General features: G+C 42.6%; 1 protein-coding gene and 1 long non-coding RNA gene across 2 annotated transcripts in view; one reads left to right on the forward strand and one right to left on the reverse strand.

Moving 5' to 3' along the window:
- Positions 1-5,168, reverse strand: part of DIS3L (DIS3 like exosome 3'-5' exoribonuclease) — a 47,345-nt gene extending 42,177 nt beyond the window's left edge. The window contains exon 1 of the mRNA XM_058156781.1: positions 4,886-5,168. Within this exon, the coding sequence (XP_058012764.1) occupies positions 4,886-5,015 (130 nt within the window). The 5' untranslated portion in view covers positions 5,016-5,168. The remainder of the gene's footprint in view (positions 1-4,885) is intronic.
- Positions 5,169-7,795: 2,627 nt separating this feature from the next.
- LOC131184915 (uncharacterized) lies at positions 7,796-18,551 on the forward strand. The gene is made up of 3 exons (XR_009152055.1): positions 7,796-8,484; positions 13,889-14,117; positions 18,352-18,551. It is a non-coding gene; the product is annotated as an uncharacterized LOC131184915 (long non-coding RNA).
- Positions 18,552-24,523: the final 5,972 nt, after the last annotated feature.

The raw sequence follows: 24,523 nt of genomic DNA on the forward strand, positions 1-24,523 counted from the left end.
TCTGGGTGGATGTGCGGTGGTGACATCCTGTGTGGACCTCGTGAGTGTGGGTCTGGTGTCATTCCTCGTGTTAGGGACTCGTTTGTCAATAAGGGCGGGTTTCCAAATGGCTGGTAGGCGGGAGGTGTCATCTCGTTTGTTCATGCTGTGTGGGCGTTTTTCTATCTCAATGGCTTCTCTGATTATTCTGTTGTTAAAGTGTTCAGTTTTGGCGATAGTTCTGGTCTTTTTAAAGTCAATATCATGTCCTGTGACTTTAAAGTGTTGGATCAGGGAAGAAGTTGGTTCCTCTTTTTTGAATGAGTTCTTGTGTTCTTCAATGCGTGCACTTATTCTTCTGTTGGTTTGTCCAATGTATGTGGTGGGGCAGGCGGTGCATATATATATTTGTTTTCTGAGGTTTTTGCGGGTGTTTGTATGTAGGTCTTTGGTTATTCGGGTTTTCTCCCGTGTAAAATTGGAAGTGTCTTGGCGACGTTTCGACGAAGTCTCATTCGTCATCTTCAGGCTTCAGTTTCTAATCTGAGCACAACCAAGCCCCCACCCAAACAGGACACACCCCCAGCCAATCAGAGCACAAAAAAACAAAAACAAAAACAAAACCCATCCAATCAGAGCACAGCCAAGCTCCACCCAATCAGTTCAAACCCCCACTAGCAGTTAAAAAGGAAGAAACAGCTGCAATCACACATTGCTCCCAGAAGCACGAAGCTGAAGCCTGAAGATGACGAATGAGACTTCGTCAAAATGTCGCCAAGACACTTCCAATTTTACGCGGGAGAAAACCCGAATAACCAAAGACCTACATATATATAAAAATAAAAATAAATAAATAAATATGTTGTCAGGTGTGATGAAAAACAGACAGGGGAGCCCTGAGGGATTTACAGTTTAAAACGGGATAAATTTAATTTATCCTGTTTTAATTTACAATTTAAAAGGGGATGGGGAAAGCAGCTGAAGAAGGGAAAGTAGGTAAGGTTTAAAAGTGTGCAATAAGGGGAAATGATGCAGTTTTTAAACTTACAAAAACTTAGAAACGGAGACCAGTTTCTGGGAATGGAGCAGGGGGAGAGCATGATCAGCAATGACTTCTGTTTTTTTTAAAAATAAATTAATGACAAATGGAAAGTAATAGTAGGGCAATGATTAGTGGCATTGAACTAATGGAGTTACACCTAGACAATAACATTGAAGCCAGTATTTCCACTTAACAACTAACCTTTTGGGGGAGGGGCGAAAATTTATTCTGCCATCAATGGGAGCCTCAAGGCTCTGGCGAGGTTTGGCTACAAGCATAACTGAGGTTTTAAGCTCTCCTGGGGCTGAGCAGCCTCTTGGATTCAATCTCAAATTCTGCATTGAAACCCACAAGGGCGGCAGCATGTGGCATTTAAAGCAACTGCATTTATCCTGGGATGTGGGAGTCAATCCTACAGAGAAGGATCAGCCTCACAAGAAGAGTTCATTACTGCCAGCTAAGCAGGCAACGTTCTCAAAGAAGGATTTTTATAGGCCTTCTTAGCGCATGCCTGTTACAGGTAAAACACCTGGTACTTGTAGTCCTCACAACAGTTCATTTAAAGACCATTCAAAGTTACAGGGGCACTGGAAAAAGTGACTTGACCATTTTTCACACGCATGATCCTTGCAGCACCCCCCCATGGTCATGTGATCAATATTCAGACACCTGGCAAGTGACCCATATTTATGACGGTTGCAGTGTCCTGGGGTCATGTGATCCCCTTCTGTGACCTTCTGACAAGCAAACTCAATGGGGAAGCCAGATTCACTTAACAACGGTGGCAAGAAAGGTCATATAATGGGACAAAACTCACTTAGCGAATGTCTCCCTTAGCCGCAGAAATTTGGGGCTCAGTTGTGGTCGCAAGTCGAGGATTCCCTGTCGTTTAAAGCTGGCTTATGCCTTGAATCATGTGTACTTTTCCTGGGTTCAACCTATGTAGCCTGTAAGGCCTTGCCTGCCCTCTAACTGTGCAATATGCAACACTTGAAATCTGATCCTTCCTCCTGCCTTCTCCTTCTCCTTGCAAGCCATGATGCCATGAAAACCTGGAATAAATTCTTTCCATTTGCTTGTTTGGGCCCAATGTATTGCTTAGGGATGATTCTCAAGCCCGTCCCCATAAGCTGCTCGGGAGGAAAACGTGAGAAAAGCGCTGGAACACAACTCATTCTCTACTGAGGAAGTTGCTTTAGCCGCCTATATTTTCTAATGCATTAATGCATTTTGACTTTCCTCCCCCTGGATCCCTTTGCATTCAGTGAGAAGTAATGAAGCTGCTTCTTCTTCTTGTTGCGTAGCTTCTTCTCCAAAAACACTACACTACTAACCAGAGCATATACATTAATGATCTTTGTGACCATATCTCAAGTAATTGTGTTCTCTTTGCTGACGATGTCAAACTATTTAACACCACAGACAATACTTCTATCATTCAAAACGACCTTGACCATCTAACCGCTTGGTCTAAAAATTGGCAGCTCCAAATTTCAACCAGCAAATGCTCAGTCTTACATATAGGAAAAAAGAACCCAAAAACTAAGTACACACTAGATGGACATTACCTTACAGACGACCCCCATCCCGTTAAAGACCTTGGAGTTTTCATGTCAAATGATCTAAGTGCCAAAGCCCACTGCAACTACATAGCAAAAAAAGCTCTAAGAGTTGTAAACCTAATCTTGCGCAGTTTCTTTTCCAAAAACACCACACTACTAACCAGAGCATATAAAACATTTGCTAGACCAATTCTAGAATACAGCTCGCCTGTTTGGAACCCTCACCACATCTCTGACATCAATACAATTGAACGTGTCCAGAAATATTTTACAAGAAGAGTTCTCCATTCCTCTGAAAACAACAAAATACCTTATCCCACCAGACTTGAAATCCTAGGCTTAGAAAACTTGGAACTCCGTCGCCTTCGACAAGACCTAAGTTTAACTCACAGAATCATCTATTGTAATGTCCTTCCTGTTAAAGACTACTTCAGCTTTAATTGCAATAATACTAGAGCAACTAATAGATTTAAACTTAATGTCAACCGCTTTAATCTAGATTGCAGAAAATATGACTTCTGTAACAGAATCATCAGTGCTTGGAACACTTTACCTGACTCTGTGGTCTCTTCCCATAATCCTAAAAGCTTTATCCAAAAACTTTCTACTATTGACCTCACCCCATTCCTAAGAGGACCATAAGGGGCGTGCATAAGAGCACAAACGTGCCTACCGTTCCTGTCCTATTGTTTTTCTTTTCTTCTTTCTATATATATGCTTATACCTCCTTATATTTACCCATATATGTTTATATACTGTATAATCTTTTGTATGATTCCTACATATATTGTTGTGACAAAATAAATAAATAAAATAAATAAATAAATTTACTAGACCAATCCTTGAATACAGCTCGCCTGTTTGGAACCCATACCACATTTCTGACATCAATACAATTGAACGTGTCCAGAAATATTTTACAAGAGTTCTCCACTCCTCTGAATACAACAAAATACCTTATATGCCACAAGATTTGAAATCCTGGGCTTAGAAAATTTAGAACTACGCCGCCTTCGACATGACCTGAGTTTTTAACTCATAGAATCATCTATTACAATGTCCTTCCTGTCGAAGACTACTTCAGCTTCAATTGCAACAATACACGGTCATACAATAGATTTAAGCTTAATGTGAACTGCTCCAATCTTGATTGCAGAAAATATGACTTTAGTAACAGAGTTGTTAATACTTGGAACACACTACCGGACTCTGTGGTCTCTTCCCAAACTCCTCAAAGCTTTAACCAAAAACTGTCTACTATTGACCTCACCCCATTCCTAAGAGGTCTGTAAGGGACGTCCATAAGAGCACAAGCGTGCCTACCGTTCCTGTCCTATTGTTTCCTTGTTATATCCAATTAATATAGTTATTACATACTTATGCTTATATATATGCTTATATATTGTATAGTTATTTCATGCTTATGCTTATATATGCTGTGTGACAAAATAAAATAAAAAGCTCTTTCCTCTTATTTTTTCTTTCACAAGCGAATTCCAGAAGTGATATCTAAATGATATTGCTTCCTGATTGCTTATTTGTACCCTATGACTCTCATTAAGTGTTGTACCTTATGATTCTTGATGAAGGTATCTTGTCTTTTATGTAGACTGAGAGCATATGCACCAAGACAAATTCCTTGTGTGTCCAATCACACTTGGCCAATAAAAACTCTATTCTATTCTATTCTATTTCCAAATGAAAACAAATTTACTGTACCTCTTTGAATAAAATAATCCTTTTTAATGTGTATTTAATAATGTGTATTTCTGATTTGCACCTAGGAAAGTCTTTGTGAACGGTCACCATTTTTATTTACAAAATTCATGGTATTCTTTCAAATTCTTTGACCTTACTGGGAAAAAAGGGGAGGGGGAAAAAAGCTTTTTTCCTCACCTATTTCCTTCAAAGTACTAAAATTTAAAAAAAAATAAGAAAGAAAAAAACCCCCACTTTTTTCTTTTCTCCCTTTAAATGAAAACTTTTCAGTGTCTTCTTCTTTGACGTAAAATACAAGCTTTAAACTTCAATGTTACCGTTAGATCCCTCCCTCCACTGGACACTGAGCTCCTCATTCCAACCCAACACGTGTTCACACATTCACACGTTCACGTGACGCTAACATTTTGAGATGACATAGGAAAACCCCCTCTCGTGGCTCCGCCTCTCCCAGGCCCCTCCCTCCCTCGCATTCCCACGCCCCGCCCACACAAGGGAAGGCCGCGAACGGCGTTCACACGACTCTCCCCCCACGAAGCCGCCGCCCCGCCCCCTCGAAGCCCCGCCCCCGCTCTCCACGCACCGCGGGGACAGCCCGCCCGGCAGAGGGCGCTGCAGCAGGGCACGTCGGAACGCAGGTAGTGCTCGCGCACGACCCGCACGGAGCGGCCTTGCTGGCTCCGCAGCAGCAGCACCTTCTCCGTCCGCAACATCTCCGCGAGAAAGCGGGGGCCCCTGACGCCGTCCCGCCTCCCGTTGCCGGGCAGCCCTCCTTCCTGTCTCTGTGATTGGTCGCCGCCGGGGAGGGGGCTGGGCCTAACAGAAACGACGCGCGCTGGGGGGGGGCGGGACCGCGCGAAAAGGGCGTCGCCACTTCCGGTGCCGTTTCCCGCCAACGTGTGAGGTAAAATCTGGATGTTGTTATAGCGCCATCGGCCTCTCGGTGGGCGTCGCGCTTCGGGCAGGCCGCGCGAGTTGCGAAGGCTCCTTTATTATTTCGGAGCCGCGAGTTGCTCCGTCTTCCTGCTTCCCGCCTGCCACCACGACACCCCTGTGAGGTAGGCCGGGCGGAGCTCGAGGCCGGATCTCTCGTCACTTTAGCCCCGCAGGCTCGCCGCCTTTTTCCGCCCCGCCTTTCCTTCAAGAGCTCTCGAAGGTGCTATAACAACAATCCTGCGAGGTGGACTGGGCGAACAGAGGCCCCAACTGCGAAGTCACTGAGGGAGCTTCTCTGAAGGAGGCCCCGGTTTCCGACGTGCCAGTTTAATGCCTTCCTCGCTGACCCAGAGCCCACCAGGGAGTCCCTATGGCTTCCCATAGGTGGGGGGGACGGGGACTGGAGCCTGGCTCTCCCCGTTCTCAAGCATCCCCTTCAAACGGAGCCCCCCCCACTCCAAATGTCACGTGGAAAAAAATACCATCACATCAGTGTCAGTTCTTAGCAACTCGGTTGAAAAACTGCACTCAATGGAGCTGTGTGTACATGGAGGGAAGTATCTAGAGGGATATCCCAAGGTTCTGTCTTAGGCCCAGGATCCTTCCAGTAGCAATAAGACTTCTATACCAGGGGTCTCCAACCTGGGCCACTTTAAGCCTGGAGGACTTCAACTCCCAGAATCCCCCAGCCAGCAAAGTTGGCTGAGGGAATTCTGGGAGTTGAAGTCCACCAGGCTTAAAATGGCCCAGGTTGGAGACCCCTGTTCTATACTGCTTTACAGGTGCTTTACAGCAGCGGTCACCAACTGGTGGTCTGTGAGAAAATTTTGGTGGTCCGCAGAAATTTTTTTTGCATTATTTATATTGCACTAAATCAGGGGTCCTCAAACTACGGCCCCTGGGACACATGTGCAATGAATATTTGTGTTGCTGCAGAGAATCTCCCCCCTTCGGGGTCTTTGTGTGTGGGTCAGAGGGAGGCAGAAATTCTGATTTGGGGTCTGCTTCAGCCTTCTGGTGCGGGGCTTTGGGTGAAGGGTGAAGGCTGAAAGGAAGTACCGCTGGTGGTAAGGAGCTGGAGGGCCTTGTTCCAGTGAGACTGCATCATGGCCTGGAATTGGCTGACCATCTCAGCCCGCTGAGCTTCCAGGCACTGGTACCTGGCCTGACCTGACCGCAGGTCTTCCCTCTGCTTGGAAAGCCTATGATCCTAGTCCTCAGTGAGGTGCTTCTGCTGAGCCTCCTTCTCGGTCAGATCCCATTTGAACTGACCTGTTTTGCCAACACTGGTGGCTGCTTAGCTCCAACAACTGCTTCCTATTGAGGCCCTAAGGAGCCCGGCCGGGGAGCAAGGAGTTGGGCATGCCCATTCAGTCATATGATCACCTAGCCACACCCACCCAGTCGGTCATTTGGCAGATCATATTAATGGTCCACAGGATTTAAAATTATGAATTTAGTGGTCCCTGAGGTCCGAAAGATTGGAGACCCCTGCTTTAGAGAATTCTCTGAGCAGTTTGCAAATGTTAACATCTTGCCCCCCCCCCCAACAATCTGGGTCCTCATTTTATTGACCTTGGAAGGATGGAAGGCTAAGTCAACCTTGAGCCTGGTGAGACTCGAACTACTGGCTGTGGACAGAGTTAGCCTGCAATACTGTATTCTAACCATTGGGAAGGAAAGAAGATAGCAATAGCACTCAGACTTACCGTGTTTCCCTGAAAATAAGACCCTGTCTTACATTTTTTTGAACCCTGAAATAAACCTTATTGCCATGGCCTTATTGCCATGCACTCAAAAGCCTGATTGGGCTTATTATCAGGGGATGTCTTATTTTGGGGGAAACAGGGTATATACTGCTTTACAGAGCCAGCCTATTGCCCCCAACAATCTGGGTCCTCATTTTACCAGCGTCGGGACAACAGAAGGCTGAGTCCACCTTGAGCCTGGTGAGACTCAAACTGCCAAATTGCAGGCAGCCAGCAGCTGGCAGAAGCAGCCTGCAGTAGAGGATAGAAGGGGAAATCGTCAACTTCGCAGATGACACCAAGTTGGTGGGAATAACCAACACTGCAGAAAATGGGCTGAAGATTCAGAAGGATCTTAACAGACTCAAACGTGGTGGCTATCCAACAAAAGGCAATTCAGTGGGAGAAAAGTAAGGGTTTACACTTAGGCAAGAAAAAAATACAAATGCAGTCTGCATCAATAACGGGATAGTTTTAAGAACAGGTGAAGTGTTAGTACCGCTTTATACTGCGAGGTAAGACCACACTTCAAATTGTACAGCATCCAGCCTAGTGCAGCACTTTCCCCACCACCCCATCAGTAGGTTTACCTTTAATCCCCCAGGGATAATTCATGGCTGAGTGGGACTTGAATCCAGGTCTCTGCACTCTCAATCTAGCACAAAGAAGAGGGGGACAGCCTCTTTTCCAAACCTCCTGAGGGCAGGACAAGAAGAAATGATGAAAACTAATCAAGGAGAGAACCAAGTTAGAAATAAGGACAAATTTCCTAACAATAATCAGTAAAATGGCTTGCCTTCAGAAGTTGTTGTGTGTGCTCTATCACTAGAGGTTTTTAAGAAAAGATTGAGCAGGAGGTTGGACTAGAAGATGTCCCTTTCAATTCTGTTATTTTGTTCTCTACTTTTGGTCTTGTTCTTCCTTTCTGTTCTGTCCCCTCCCGGCCTCAGCCACGCGTGCTAGCTAAACGAACCAGTAATTGAGTTCACGGCTGCTATCAGTCCTGGCAGGGAATCTGCAGCTGCCTGCCAAAGTCTCCCTTATCTTGGGGTTGCCAGGCAACCAGGAAGTCAGCAATCCAGGCCGAATGTTCAGCTCAATTCTCCACGAGTCAAAGAGTTCAGCTCACTTCTCCACGAGTCAAATAGTTCAGCTCAATTTTCCATGAGTCAAAGAGTTCAGCTCACTTTTCCACGAGTCAAATAGTTCAGCTCAATTTTTGTTCGTCACAGAGCAGAAGAGCAGCCAGGGCTGCTTTTATACTCTGTGGGGTTTGGCTTCGTGACACAGCACTCTCTAGGCCTGCCCCACCCCTTCCTTTGTTGCTGTTGCCTCTCGTATCTCCGAAATCTGGGATCCATCCAGGCCTGATTGCCATCAGCCGGGTCTGGAGGCATGGCCTGGAGGGGAACAGTCAGGAGATGGAGGCCTCGTTATCTCATCCACCTGGCCTGCCTCTGGCTCCTGCAACTGAGCCAGGGAAGCCGGTGCTCCTGAGGTAAGTCCTGATGACCCTTGCCCCTCACTTACCGAGTCACTTTCTGGCAGGGGGCCTGGTTCGGGGGGCGCAGACACAACACTTTCCTTTGTCAAAAGAGTAGAAGTCCTGTGAAATAAATAATGCCCAATAGTTGTGAGTTTTATGTATTTTATGAAGCTTTTTAAAATGTGCTTTTATATGCATTTTTCCATGTTTTTAAATGGTTGTCTTATTCTTTATTGTTTATATTTTCTTTTTCGTTGTTTGTAAACTGCCCAGAATCATATATCACAGCAGAGGGTGGCTATATAAATTTGAATTGCTTATTTATTTGGAAAATTTATATAGCTGCCCATCTCACCATATGAGAATCTGAATGGCATACATAATTAAAAACACAAAACAGTACAATTTTAAATTTTAGCATCGTCTTTGTTACAAAACAGATTTTAATCTTTAAATATTATATGTATCAATAGTCTCTGGTTTAATATAAAACAACACAAAATAATCCAAACTAAAAACATTAAAACCAATTAAAACCACAAAAGATATAATTATATAACAAAATTCTTGTCCTGTTTTTCCTTCTATACATAACTCAAAGTGGTGAACATACTGTGAGCATAATGTAAGTTTCCTATGGTGTAATCTTACCATCCTGACACATACAGAATAGTAAGTATAGATGTGTAAATGATTCTCAACTACAAAGGAATCAACAAAAAGTTCAATGAGAAGAAAGGAAGAGTGCTGGTAGGAGCAACTATCTCTTTCATAGGATATGAGCTGTCTTTCTGATGACTACTTCCAGATGAAGTGGAAAGACTACTGAGCCACATCAAAACTACTAATTGCAATTCACTCCCATTTGTGGACATGCATTATAGCTAGAAGAGGACAATTACTTTAAGAGAGATTACTTTAAACCATGTGAACATCAGCTCCCAGAATTCCTCAGCCAACATGTTTTAAAGTTGCCAAAGTTGAGAAACACTGGTTTAAATATAAAGTCGAGTAGGAAGTGAAGAGGCTGGGCGTGAAAGTAAGAGGGGTTTTTTTTGCAGGAAAGCAAGATCCTAAAAGTGAATAGATAATTAAGAAATTTGTATAAAATCTGAGATTCTTAGACCAACCCTTTCATCAATAGTATAACAGACTAGCCAGAAATGAACTACAGCTCATATGGGGAAGGAGAACATATTTGGCAAGAGCTTTGGGAATCTTATCAGGAGGGCTAAACTGAACTGAAAGGATGAGCGGAAAAAGAAATGTGGACCAAGAAAAGTGCTGGACACTAGGAACTTGGCTTCATATCATCATCATAAGGCTATGCAAGACAAAGAAAAATAGTTAAACTTCTTAATAGAGGTAGTGCTTACAACCATTTGTTTAGTGACCGTTCAAAGTGACAACAGCACTGAAAAAAGTGACACGGCTATTTTTCACACAACTTGCAGCATCCCCATGTTCACATTATCAAAATTCGGATACTTGACAATTGGCATGTATTTTTGGCTGTTGCAGTGTCTCAGAGTTAAGTAATCACCTTTTGCAAACTTTTGACCAGCGTAGTCAATGGAAAAGCCAGATTCTCTTAACAACAGTGTTACTAACTACTGCAGTGATTCACTTAACAGCTGGCAAGAAGGGCAATAAAGTGGGGCAAAATTCACTTAACAACTGCCTTGCTTAGCATGAAAATTTTGAGCTCAATTGCGGTCATAAGTCAAGGATTACCTGTGTGTGGCAGTGAGGAGACCAGTAAGCAGTGATAATCTCATCTCTTATCTCCAACACATAGACTTTACTTAACAGCTGCTCTGTTTAACAAGCATCTAAAACTCTTGACGGCACTGAAAAAGTAAGTGTACCACTGGCCCTTGCATCTATGTCTGTTGCATTTATGACCCTGTGCTGATTGACATTTGCTTACTTCACAACTGGTTGCTGATAAGAAAGAGTTAATGGAGAAGCCGATAGTAAAATTGCAAGTCAAGGTCACGTGTTGCTTGCCAATCAGGAGTAGTGACTCACTTAACCACCAAATGAGAAGTGATGTAAATCTGTTGTCATGTGATGTTTTGTATAGCAACCACGTTGCTTAGCGGCAGAGTTCCCGGCCCCAAAAGAAATAGGGAGCAAAAATAATAATACTATGGATTATGGTTATACAATTATGGGTTTTATTAAGGACTGCTTCTCCAGTCAGAGATGTGACCAAACTTTCTATAAATCATCTCACAAGTTCTCAAGAAAACAGGCTACAGTGGTAATGGGAGACAAGAAATACCTTGATTTTAGCCAGAAAATAAACTCCCCTCAGATTGAGCGGCCCTACAGATGTTTCGCTTGCTGATAATCATGTTTCTCAGAAGGGGAATGAGAAACTGGAATCCATTACCCTGGACTTAATTTGCACCGAAGAAGCTGTTGAAATTCAGACTCAAAAGGGAGAAAAGCTGAGCAGAATTAGCCACAGACTTCAGAGAGGCGAGCTTCAGTCAGCCTATTGAAACTTGACATCCTAGAAGTCGAAGAGGGATGGGAGAACATGGGAAAATAGATATAGGCATAAATGATCCCCATAGTAAGAGAAAGTGAAAAGCTTTAAGAAGTCTGTGAAATTCACTGAAAAGCAAAAAGATGCATATCGGAAATAGACTCAGCAGGAATCCAAACAGATAATTCAAGAATGTAAGGATGGAGTTGGCAGGAATAAGGGCGTTAAAAGAGGGTTTTTTGGGAGATCACACAGGTAGTCCTCAACTTAAGACCACTACTAGAATTAGAATTTCCAGCAAGTCAATTGTAAGTGAGTTGTGCCTGATCTTATGTTTTTTGCCATGGCTGTTAAGCAAATCACTGCTGTTGTTAAATGAATCATGTGGCCATTAAGTGAATCGAGTTTCCTCCATTGACTTTGCTGGTCAATGGCTGGGAAAGCCAGCTGGGAAAGTCACATATGGTGATCATATGATCCTGGGAGGCTGCAACCATTGTAATTACATGCCTTGCTAAGAGCCTAAATTCTGATCACTTGAAAAAATCATTGATTTTTTTTCCAGAATTTCATTTTTTAGTGTGTGCCAGTGTATTCCCAGAAAAGTGACAATAAAGGTGATCTTATCTTATTGGCCTTGGAAATGCTGCAATGATCATCAAGTGTGGTGCTATTTTAGTGCTATTGTAACTTTGAGGGTTTTTTTTTAATTTTTAATTTACATTTATATCCCGCCCTTCTCCGAAGACTCAGGGCGGCTTACAGCGTATAAGGCAATAGTCTCATTCTATTTGTATATTTACAAAGTCAACTTATTGCCCCCCCAACAATCTGGGTCCTCATTTTACCTACCTTATAAAGGATGGAAGGCTGAGTCAACCTTGGGCCTGGTGGGATTCGAGCCTGCAGTAATTGCAGGCTGCTGTGTTTTAATAACAGGCTATCTTACAGCCTGAGCCACCACGGCCCGTGATGGTTCCTAAACAAATGGTTGTAAAACAAGGACTATCTGTAGAGCCTTCCTATTAGAAGCAGAATGATCCAGGCAGCTTCTGAGAGAAACCTCTTAGTGGTCAGAACTGTTGAGCAGTGGGACAATCCACCTATGAGGGTGAGGGACAGACACCCCCAATGACTCTGGCAGGAGGGTCCCAAATAGGGGCTAGTGTCAGTGTTCCCTACCCAAAACAAAGTCCAAGTCCCTCAACACCCACATGTCCATCACATGGTCCAATCAAAGCACCATCTCAACTGGAGATGCTTCACACTCACATCCCTCCGGGTGCAGGGCAAGATGTCCTTGACTCTCTGAGAATGGAATGTTGTTATGACTATATATCACCTCTGCTTCATGAAATCTCCACTCTCAGTTTTCCACAGCAGTAAATGTGGCAGGCCTGAAGGCCCAATGCAAAAGATGGCTTCCAGGCCTGACAGCTAGATAATTTGACCAGGGAAGAGTCAATGGATTCCCAAACTAATCAAGGCATGGTCCAGATCCATACAGTCCCCACCAACTCATACATGCTGTGATACTTTTTTTTTAAAATTTACATTTATATCCCGCCCTTCTCCGAAGACTCAGGGCGGCTTACATTGTGTAAGGCGATTGTCTCATTCTATTTGTATATTTATATACAAAGTCAACTTATTACCCCTCCAACAATCTGGATCCTCATTTTACCTACCTTATAAAGGATGGAAGGCTGAGTTAACCTTGGGCCTGGTGGGACTCGAGCCTGCAGTAATTGCAGGCAGCTGTGTTTAATAACAGGCTATCTTACAGCCTGAGCCACACCGCGGCACTATCCTGTTACAGGTAATCATCAACTTAATAACCGTTCCTTTAATGGCTGTTCAAAGTTACAACAGAAAAAAAGTGACTTATACCAGTTTTTACACTTACCGTATTTTTCAGAGTATAAGACGCACCTTCCCACCCCCCCAAAAAAGGGTGAAAATCTGGATGCGTCTTATACTCCGAATGTAGCCCCGTCCATCTTCTCAAACGAAGGTTTCAGACACTGAAAAAAGCAGCAGAAAAGAATCCCCCAAACAGCTTCAGAGGCTTTTTTTCTGAAGCTCTGTTTCAGAGGCAGAAAAATGTTTTTTCTGAAACGGAGTTTCAGAGGCAGGAAAAAAAAGCAAAAAAAAAAGCAAGGCACAGAGCTCACAACCAAGGAACCTGTTGCTAAAATTCACCCCTGGGAACAGCTGATTAGGGGTATTCTGGGAGGCCAATCCACCCACCAATCAGCTTTTTTCTTATTTTCCTCTCCAAAAACTAAGGTGCGTCTTATACTCTGAAAAATACGGTAAATCCATTGCAGCATCCCCATGGTTGTATACTCAAAATTCAATCAAACCAAAATTGGCAACTGGTCCATATTTATGACGGTCGCAGTGTCCCGGATCACGTAATCACCTTTTGCAACCATCTCAAAAGCAAAGCCAATGGGGGAGCTAGATTCATTTAATCGTATCAGTAACTTAACAACTGCTGTGATTTATTTAACTGTGGCAAGAGAGGTCATAAAATGAGGCAAAATTCCCTCACTTAGCAACATAAATTTTGGGCTCAATTGTGGTCGGGGACCACCTGCATTTTTCCCAGAGAGATGATACTGTTTTATTTCAGCATAAAAGAACTTACTATTCAAGGAAACAATACTGTTAAGAACGAACATAATCACAAGTTGCTAAAAACAGAAGAATAGACCAAAAACTGTCATTCTGAATGGATTAGTATCTTCATTTTTGCTGGCATGTCAGAGCCATTATGATCAATTATTAAGTAAAGAAGAAAATTTTACTATGATATACACAACTCTGATTTTTTTTCCATATACGTGCAGTTGTAATGCATCATCTTTTGACATTTTAATGACATTTTAATCTGGTAACTCCTTTCATTTTCAGGATATGTTCATGTACACTGTAGAAGCTCCCATCTACTTCCCTCCCCCATGCAAGTCAAAGAAGAAAAATGCCTTTCCTTCCATATGGCAAATTAAAAGATATACAGTAGCCCAACTCAAGAAATAAGCCACGAAAGACAAAGAGGTTTATTCTGTAGCTGAAACGCTTCTGTTTCCAAAACCATGACTCACCGCTGATGTATTGTGATCCAATGAATCTTTGCACAGAGGTAAATCCCCCATCCAGTGATTTGAAATGGCAAGAGAAAGCCACAGATTATCTATAAAGATTTTTTTATTATTATTATTCGTCAGATCATTTAAGTGCATTTGCCAATAGTTTTCAGGGTGTAATTTTCATAACTGGCATTGAGTGTCACTCTTTCCCTAGTTCAGCCCTGCTGGATGAAGCAAAGAGTGCTTCATTGCCCTTTTGTGATTGTTGGAGCATCCCGGCTGCTTCCTTCAAAATATGGCTAATAAACCTGTAAGTTCATCTTTAAAATAAAAAAAAAACCATTGCATAAAAATACTCCTCTAGGATACATTGTTACAAGCAATGGCCTAACCTATTAGATTCATAGAGATCATCCTCATTCTACTTTTATTCTTGCTTAATTTTTACTGTTATATATATATATTGGTTAAACAATTCCAATATTAAGATTAAACGGTTAAACTCTATTTTTATACGTCATGCAATTTGACACCTTATAAAAGGAAAAGTTTGGGGACTATGCAAGTATTTGGCAACATCACATTTGTCGTTCTGGGATAACTTTGTTGTGTGTTTTAATTAATAAGGGCGAATATTTGTAGATCAGGGTTGAAATGAGGGGCCGTTGGTGCTCTGAGCTTGGTTGTTTTTTTCAGACATTTCATTACCCAACTAGTTAACATAATCAGTGTTAGGGGGATTCGGGCATGCAGAGATGAAGAGGAGAAGGAGGGGAATTATGAGGATTTTGGTGCTCTCTGAGCTTGGTTGTTGTTGTTTTGCAGATGTTTCATTACCCAAACTAGGTAACATCATCACTGCTAGTGTTTTTAAACTTTCCAATCTAGCCTAGAGCTCTGCATACATCTTTTTAAATCAGTGCACTTGTCTATATCAACTTTTAAATTATACCCTATGCACACTTACCAGCCAATGTGCTCCACCAAATTAAATACTGTAAAACGTATTATATTACAATTAAGTGTATTGTCAAGGTCTTTGGCAACTACCTCAACCCAGAGTAATTCTTCCAAGCAAGATTCTCACAGGGTCTCCTTTAACGCCATCTATCAAGATGAAAAAGGATTACCAGAATTCTAGAACTGACTTATTCCGAGTGTCGAACTAATTTATTCCCCGGTGCATTATTGGCGGTGTTTTTCTTAGTTCCTCTCTAATAGCTTTGTTGTGAACCAACAAGGAGGCAATTCTTTTCACCGATAACAAAGGAGCAGGTGGCTGTTTACAAAACTGCCTCCTGAATTCTTATCAATCGCTGAACTAAGTAACACACATAATGGGATCCAGCTGTTCATTTTCTTTTTTTTTTTATAATTTCGGAAAAGTGCTTCACAGTTAACCTAGCAGAATTGGAAGCCAATACAACGCAGGGAACTCTTTTCTTAAAATCATGTGTTGCATTATTTATCCCGTTGCACTATTGGAAAGCAAACTCTTTCAGTATAATTCTTCTCGTGTATATCTTAGATTATCCTTAGAGCCACAACTCAGTTTGGCAGATTAGAGGGAGAGAGAAGCCCAAATCATCCTGGGAGTATCAAAAAATAAATAAATGAAAATTGGAAATGGATCACCGCTAGCAACTTACCTGTTATATCCAAATAGCTTTTACACTCATTAGTAGCTTTTTCTGAAAATTGGCATTGGCAAAAGCACAAATGGATAGAAGTGGGAAGCTGATAGAATAGTTCTGTGTACAGATCGTCCTTGATTTACAACAGTTCGTTTAGTGTCTGTTCAAAGTTACAATGGCACTGAAAAAAGTGAGTTACGATAGTTTTTCACACTTACGATTGTTGCAGCATCCCCATGTTCACGTGATCAAAATTCAGACTCTTGGCAACTGGTTCATATATATGACGGTTGCGGTGTTTCCCGGGGTCGTGTGATCCCCTTTTGTGACCTTCTGACAAGCAAAGTCAATGGGGAAACCAAATTCAATGAACAACCGTGATACTAATAACTGCAGTGATTCGCTTAACAACCGTGGTGTTGTTAAGATCGTAAAATGGGGCAGAACTCATGTAACAACTGTCTCATCTAGCAAAATAAATTTTGGGCTCAATTGTGATAAGTCCAGGACTGCCTGAATATGATGTCATGGAAATTTGACTGCTTTCAAAGGAATCTGAAACTATTCATCAGTGTTAGGTCATTTTGACGAGCATATAAATGAGAAAAATGCTGGTGGACGATGATTTTCTTCCTTCTACGCAGCTTTAAGGTACCCTCCTAAACTTCCTCCCATCTTATTTGTGTGGCAAATGATGACTCGAAATAATTCAATGATGCCACCTGATTTAATTTCTCCCAATAGATGACTAAAAGGATTTAATCAATTTCTTATTGGCAAGAGTTATTTTAGCAGGCCTTTGCAATGTAACTCTTAAACAACCAAACTGAATCAAAGAATCACCCTGGGCCTTGTAATCAAGGAACTCTAACCGTCCCATAAATATTGGGACGTTCCAGCTTGGGTTCCTGCCCAAATAAGGATAGAACTGAAATATTCAGACAATCCAGGCTATCTCAGGTCCCTTATTCCTTGGATATTGGTCATAGATGTGTTTAAGCTTCTTTTATTCTACAATCTTACACTAGCATTGTTACAAGTTATAATTTGCCTGTAAGGACAACTTCAGAAAACCAGAATTGCAAACAAAATGTAGGGAGGATCTTTTTTCAGAATGATAATTGGCACATACAACTCTTTTATAGCACCATAAAGAGAAACAAAAATGTTTCCATAACCACTTGAAAAGAAAAATGGGGGGAACTCCCCACCCAGCAAATGATTTGTAACAACTCTGGCTGAATAAACAATGGACATGGATGTTTACACGGCTATTTTTATCAACAATTCCAACTATTAAAGATTCTTTTTTTTTAAATTTGCATTTATATCCCGCCCTTCTCCGAAGACTCAGGGCGGCTTACACAATGTTAGCAATAGTCTTCATCCATTTTGTATATTATATACAAAGTCAACTTTTTGGCCCCCAACAATCTGGGTCCTCATTTTACCTACCTTATAAAGGAGTCAACCTTGGGCCTGCTGGGACTTGAACCTGCAGTAATTGCAAGCAGCTGCTGTTAATAACAGACTGCATTAGTCTGTTGAGCCACCAGAGGCCCTTGACTGATAAAATCAGTAACCATAAAGGTAAGACAGCTTTGGTGCATGTACTGTAGTATCTATGTGAACTTCACATAAAAAGGGATCGGAAGACTACAGTATATTGCCAGTATTTTTATTTCAGTACCCTGGACAGTTTTTCCTCTGTCCCGCAAACTTTGCATTGTCAGGGGTTCATTCTTCTGCAGCCCCATAGAGATGAATAAAATGCCAGATGAATAAAATAGTATGCAAAATAGACATATGTTACGATGCCTAATATTGCACGGGCAGAATTTAAATTTTCCTGGTGAATAATTTTTGACTTCGTTAATTGTTTTTTTTTTTTTTTTGCACTGTAAACACCTCCCCCCCACATCTGTTGTTTGCTTTTTCTTCCGAAAGACAGAAAAAAAATGCAGTTTATGCTGACAAACTTCTAAGTAAGCAGGTAAAAATGAAATGCTACAAGGATGAGGAGGCACTGAGGAGACGACGTGCAGGTTCTTTGCTGAGCCACGTCGCTCTGCTGGCGTTCTGGAAGGAAAGGTTTTTTTGCTGGTGCAAATGCAAAACAAGCTCTACCAGGACTGAGATTTTGGCAGCCAAAGAACAGGAAGGTCAAACGGCTTGCCAGAGGTCATCCATTGAGTTGAGTGTCTTTGACAGGACAGCAGCCAAATTTTCCACCGTCTCCTTGTCCTGATCTCTTGCCCGTTGGCTTTCTAATGCAGGACTAGGTTCTCTTTTGAGTCGTATTTCTTTCCTCCAGCAAACTATTTTTATAGAGTTTTGCAGTAACTTAATATATCCTGCAATGAAAGTCAGAGGGAGATATTGATGGCTGCCTTAGCATATTTTGATGCAATGCCAAGAACACCCCTGGGGGAAAGGCAGTTACTCTGCGTTGGAGGGTTCCCACATTCTCAATTCTCCCGGAAAGTTGTTCTTTATTATTACAATGCCATCATTCGGTACCTTCCATCTTCCCATCCCCCAAAAGCACATGTTCAAAAACAGAAGCGAAGGGCATCCATCTTTTACCACAATTTAACCACAGGGCTTGTTTAGCATGGCCTGCTTAAATAAAACCATCTTACTTTATTTTCAGGACCTGATCTTTGTCAGTGACAAAAGCAACACCGAAGAGGAGCATTTATTCAGAATTAATGAATTCAAATAAATCATCGGTTGACTTTATTAAGTAATGAGTTATTTAATTAAGAATGGAGATGGATGGAGATAGATAGAACTCTTACGAGAGGCACGGTTTTCCAGACCCTTTTTACCTTCTCTTGCACCAATCCTGCTGAAATAAATGGTAAAGTAAACATACAGGAGACCTTGAACTATTTTTAATATGCTTCTAATAACCTCACTTTTATTAATTTTGGAATTTAAGGACGCCTTTTTCTTTTTCCAGATACTTTTATTCCTTTTTGTTCATCCAATCTCCTCCTTTGCTAATTGTCTCCTGCATATCAGATAACGGGGGAAAATGAAAACTGCCAAATGATATGCTAAAAACAATAACAGATATCTAGAGTGGTCAGCTTGAATGTTAAACTTACTTTACTTTGAGCCCATTGCCGATTTTGACCTCGATAAAATTATTCATGCCTGCAAAAGTCCATAACAACATTAAGCACCATTTACTTGCAGGGTTTTCTTGTTGTCTTCATTTTTGTGAATTAGCTTTTATTAGAGTTTGATGGCAAGCACTGCAAATGCAAAACAGAAAGTGTGCAGGAGAGATATTGCTGTTGTTTTGGAGCACCAAGCATCTGTGGGCCAAAGTAGATTCCCCCCCCCCCCAATAATGCAAACTAGCTTTTTTTTTTTTTGTTTACATTTATATCCCGCCCTTCTCCGAAGACTCAGGGCGGCTTACAATGTATAAGGCAATAGTCTCATTCTATTTGTATATTTTTTACAAAGTCAACTTATTAGTAGCTTTGCTAGGATTTGTTATTCTGGAATCCGAATTGTTATTTCTTGCTATCGAATCTGTTTACTTGACTAAATCCAGCTTTGTTGGTAATATTCTAACAAATACCTAGGACGGTTTTTGTAATATACAATTATCTCTTTTTCACAGCAACTATGCAAATGTTGAAAAACAGCAGCTTGCATGTTGCCTGATCGCCAAAAAGGGTTAGAAGACGTCAGCTCCTGGTTTTCTGTGGGTCCAATGAGTGATTTTGCATTCTTGATGAGCATTTTATTCTCTGGGCCCTTAGACCCGTTTTCAGATTCTTTTAAGCAGCTGCTCCCAGTGCCATCTCCTCCCTCCAGCATACAGATAGACCTCGACTTACAATTGCAATGGAGCCCAAAATTTATGTTGTTAAGTGAGACATAAGTGTGAAAAATCATCATAAGTCACTTTTTTCAGTGCTGTTGTTAACTCTGAATGGTCACTAAATGAACTGCTGCAAGTTGAGGACTACCTGTATATAGTAGTTTCAAAGTGCACTGAAAAATGTGACTTATGAGCAGTCTTCGCACTTAAAACCATCACAGCATCCTGCAGTTACGTCATCAAAATTTGGGCACTTGGCAACCGGCAGATACTTACGATGGTTGCAAGTGTCCCAGGGTCATGTGATCACCATTTGTGATCTTCCCAGCTGGCTTTGGACAAGCAAAGTCAGGGAAGGAAGCTGGATTCACTTAACGACCCTGTGATTCACTTAACAATGGCAGCGACGTGCTTAACTGTGGCAAAAAGGGGCGTAAAATTGGGCGTGCCTCACTTAACAACCACCTTGCTTAGCAATGGAAATTCTGGCCCCAGCTGTGACCATAAGTTGAGGACTGCCTGCATTGATTCACCTTGGGAATAGCTATTTTCATTTACGCAGCAAGAAGAAATCTGGAACTTTGGTCTAGAACAGGGGTATCAAATTCGATTTCATTGAGGGTTGCCTCAGGGTTGTGTTTGACCTCAGGGGGCCAGGGTGAGTGTGGCTAGGGTGGGCGTGGCCAGCTCAACATCACTCGTGTTGCGAGTGCCTGTGGTGGCCTGAGCAGTTTGCCAGCGAAAACGGGCTCCCTCTGCCAGTGAAGCACTGCGGCAGAGGCACCGTGGACCAGTCTTTCGCTGTTTCCATAGTGCCCCCGTGGGTCAGATTTAAGCACCCTGTGGGCCGGATCCAGCCCGCGGGCCTTGAGTTTAACACTCCTGGTCTAGAAGAAAAAAGACATTTGGACAACATTCCACTCTCCTGTTGTGTCTCGTCCGATCTCACCACAGCCGGGGCCTTCTTATCTGCTTCCGAACACGGAGGAATGTCCTAGTATGCCTCCCGGCCCCAGCCCTGGCTCCATGCCCAGACAGGCTGAAGAGGAGGAAGTATCTCCAGCCCCCAGCTCTGGCTCCATGCCCAGGCAAACGGAGCAACTAGACTCCTCCCCCTCCTCCACAGCATGTGAGCCTGAGGGAGGTCAATTGCCAACAGCTGCAGACTGAAGTGACCCTCGCGTCAGAAGACTTGATAGGCGGAGGCAACAGAAGGAAGGGAGGGGCAGGCCTGGATAAGTGCTGAGTCATGGAGCCACATCCCATGGCCTATATAAAGGATCTGCTTTCTGGCAGTCTCTGAGTCAGGCAAAGTCTAAACATATCTTGCTGAAGTCACTTTCTGGTCTCCTGCCTGCCCTGAGGACTTTGCTAGGACTTTGGCAGAGCTGCAGAGGCACGCCTGATTCGGATTTCCCTGACCCGGCCGTCAGCGGAGGAGTGGGACACGACATCTCCATCTCATTTCCTTTGGGTCCTGCAAGAGATTAAATCCCACGGGCACCGACTCAGCCGCTCAAAGGAAGAAAACCAAGGAATCAAATGCGCATATTTTTGATCTCTCTTATTTTTCCAAGGGACAGGTTTCAAAAAAGGCTGAGCATGGTGAGATTTTGGAGACAGAAAACGTCCAGCTGGGGACATTTACAGCTTCAGCCTGATTAAAACCTGGTACTTACCTGGTGGCAAAATCCAGAGTCGCGATGTCTTCGGATCAAATTGGGTCCTCCCCCCCCTCGCATATTCTTCCACTGGGGAGGGGAGGGGGAAAGCAGGAAACCATCTTGGCATCTATTCTAGGCCATAATGAAGACAGATGGTTTACCTGGCACTCTCTCCTTCCTGCCTTCTGTCTGCGGGACAAGCAGATCATGAGCGGGGAGGGGGGCATGGAGGCAGGTCACTCACCCCACCCCCCCACCCCACACAGACAGTTTGATCTCCACTGGGAGGGGGCCCTGAAGGGGAGGAAAAATAAAAATAAAAACAGGAGGCAAAAAAGCAGAAGCTCCTGCCAAAAAGAGACGTCATTGTGAACTGTAGTGCAAAATGGAGACTTGCTTTTCTGTGCTGCTGCTGCTTTTTAAGACTGTTTCCTGCCGTCTAGCCACTTCCAAGAGTTGATGCACCTTTTATTATGTTAGAAAGATGCCCTTTCCCATTTAGGTTTTACTCCGTGCAAGTCTAATGGTTTGAAAAGAATGGGCCTCACGAAGGTAAAAAAAAATAAAAAATTAGAAATAGCCCTTATATCAGACCAAAGGATCTTTGGATATTCTGCTGGGTCCAGAGAGCTGGGTATAAAAGTAGATCTCACACCGCTGGCTTGGAGAGGGTTACTGCCTTCGGATCTGGAACATATTCATCATCGCTAGAAATCATAGCAGAAAAGACCAGTCGGGAGAAAAAAATGAACTCTGGAGTGACCTTGAATTTCAAACATAGGAAACTTACTTCTTTTTTTCCCCTTTGTTCCCATTGTAAGTTATTTTGATGACTCAAGCCCTGTCTCATTATCAGAATAATGGGGTTGGGAGGGACCTTGGAGGCCTTCTAGTCCAAACCCTCCCCCACCCCCCCACCCCCGCTCAAGCAGGAAACCCTATCATTTCAGACAAATGGTTGTCCAATGTCTTCTTAATGGGTTTCCTGTCCATTGCATTTTTTTTCCTGCCTGGACCTTGAGGCTGGAACACACATAATCCGGGGTTATTCCTTGAGTTTAGATCAGCAGGTTCTAGAGAAGTGGTAGCGGAAATTTTGAGTAGTTTGGAGAACTGGCAAATACCACCTCTGGCTGGCCCTGGAGTGGGGTGGGAATGGAGATTTTGCAATATCCTTCCTCCAGGAGTGGGGAGGGAATGGGGATTTTGCAGTATCCTTCCCCTCCCACGCCCACCAAGCCACACCCACCAAGCCACACCATGCCACACCCACCAAGCCATGCCCACAGAACCGGTAGGAAAAAAATTTTCACCACTGGTTTAGATCCAGCCCTTTATCTTCCCTGCTAGTCATGCTTCCTGTGAACCAATGCAGGAGATGGTTAATATTATTTTGAAAAGCGTGATTCCATGCTCTGCAGGCTTGCTATCATTTTGAAGTGGTGAAAATATTGGGAATTTTGGCAGCATGTTATGGACCCCGTCACCAAATGGCTGCCTCTTGGGCTTCATTTTTATCTTCTAAGAATTCCTATGTTGGAACCAAAGCAATCTTAAAAAGAAGGTAACGTTAGAGAGTGGTAATTTTTTTTTTTTAAAAAAAGCATAATGTTTCAATTTCTAATTTAAAAATGAACCAGTAGGGGAAGCAGGGAGTCTGACTGACACCAAGAAGGAACTAACAAACCAAATTGAAAACATTAGGACAGGAATGGTAGGCATGCTGGTGCTCTTATGCACGCCCCTTACAGACTTCTTAGGAATGGGGTGAGGTCAATGGTAGATAGTCTTTGATTAAAGCTTTGGGGATTTTGGGAAGAGACCACAGAGTCTGGTAGTGCATTCCAGGCATTAACAACTCTAATTAACAATTAACAATCAACAAATTATTTAACAAATTGATGCCACTGGGCATTTCGTAGGAATTAGCCCTATAAACTAAAAAGTACAGTATTGTAGGGTTGGGTTGTTTTTGTCGTTGTTGAAAATGGGCCTTCATAAAAATTCTGCTGCTTTGTTAGGGATTCAAGATTCCTCCTTCAAGCTCTTCCCTGAATTTGTTCAGTTTCTTTTAGTCTGGCGAATCCTGTCTCAAATTTCACCAAAGATGACGGAGGAAGCTGGGAATGATGCAGCCATTGGGACACATCACCTCATGAACCACCACACTGGGTTTCCATCGGCTCCTTCACTCCTTCCCCAAATCTCAGATTTACTCCTGAACGCTTCCAGGAAAACAGTGAAAGAGCTGCTCCTTGTGAAACAATCTGGAATCACTGCAGCAAATTAACTCAACCTTCCCCCGTCTGGGGTTGGACTGCAGCTGCCCGAGTCTTTAGACAGTTAATCCAACCTCTGTCAGGCTTATTGGCAGCTGCCTAAAAGTGAGCCCTTTCCATGCGTCATGCTCCCGGTTTTCTTTAGCAAGATTTATTGAAAGGGATGGCAGGGGGGGTTACAAGCATTTGAAGAGCTGAACTGTTTCTCATTAGAACTAATCTCTCCCCATATATGTTATGGCAAGACTTTATGCTTCTTTTTCTGGATGGATTGGCAAGGACTTTTCACCAAGCTGGCAGCTGACTGTTTCTATAACTGCCTCCTGAATCTTTATCGGTCTTACATCCCTGGGTGGAGGCCGATCGTCTTGATCAATTATTCCTCAAAGCTTTCCAATTTGATATGTTCCCTTTCCCCCCCCTACTCTGGCAAAAACTGAGTGAAAACAGCTGCATGGAGAGAGCAGAGTATGGAATGAATGTTTTGCATTGGGTCTCGGCACCTAAATCTAATATAAGTTATTTGATTTGAGTTCTTCGGATTAGTAAGGAGAGATTAGCTGTGAAGGAAACCAGATTGTTATTCAGCATTATTAATGATGTTGTCTATTCTTAGATTCCCCCAAACTAGAAAACTAATACATTTTGCTTATTGGAGGGAAAGGGGAGAAGCACGGAGTAATCTAACAAATATATAAATTCTTTAAAGTATTTAATATGTGTTAAGAAGACAGCATGATAAATTCAATATTGAAAAGCAATATCAGGTTTACAATTATTTGCCATTTATCATCGCTGATTGCGCAGACAGTATCTTATTGAGAAGGATAAAGCGATTCATAAAGAGGATTCTGGTGAAGAAAGAAAATAAAAATGGGGGAAAAGACAGATGCAATCTACGCATCTCTTTGCTACCATTTTCACCAAACCATTATTTGTTCTTCCAAGACACAAACGGTGTCTGGATTTTGTGTGTGTCTGTGTAATTGCTTGCACTTGGATATTAGAGATATGATAAATTTATTAAGGATGGTCCTG

The sequence above is a fragment of the Ahaetulla prasina genome, chromosome 13, assembly GCF_028640845.1.
Source record: "Ahaetulla prasina isolate Xishuangbanna chromosome 13, ASM2864084v1, whole genome shotgun sequence".
Classification (NCBI taxonomy): Eukaryota; Metazoa; Chordata; class Lepidosauria; order Squamata; family Colubridae; genus Ahaetulla; species Ahaetulla prasina.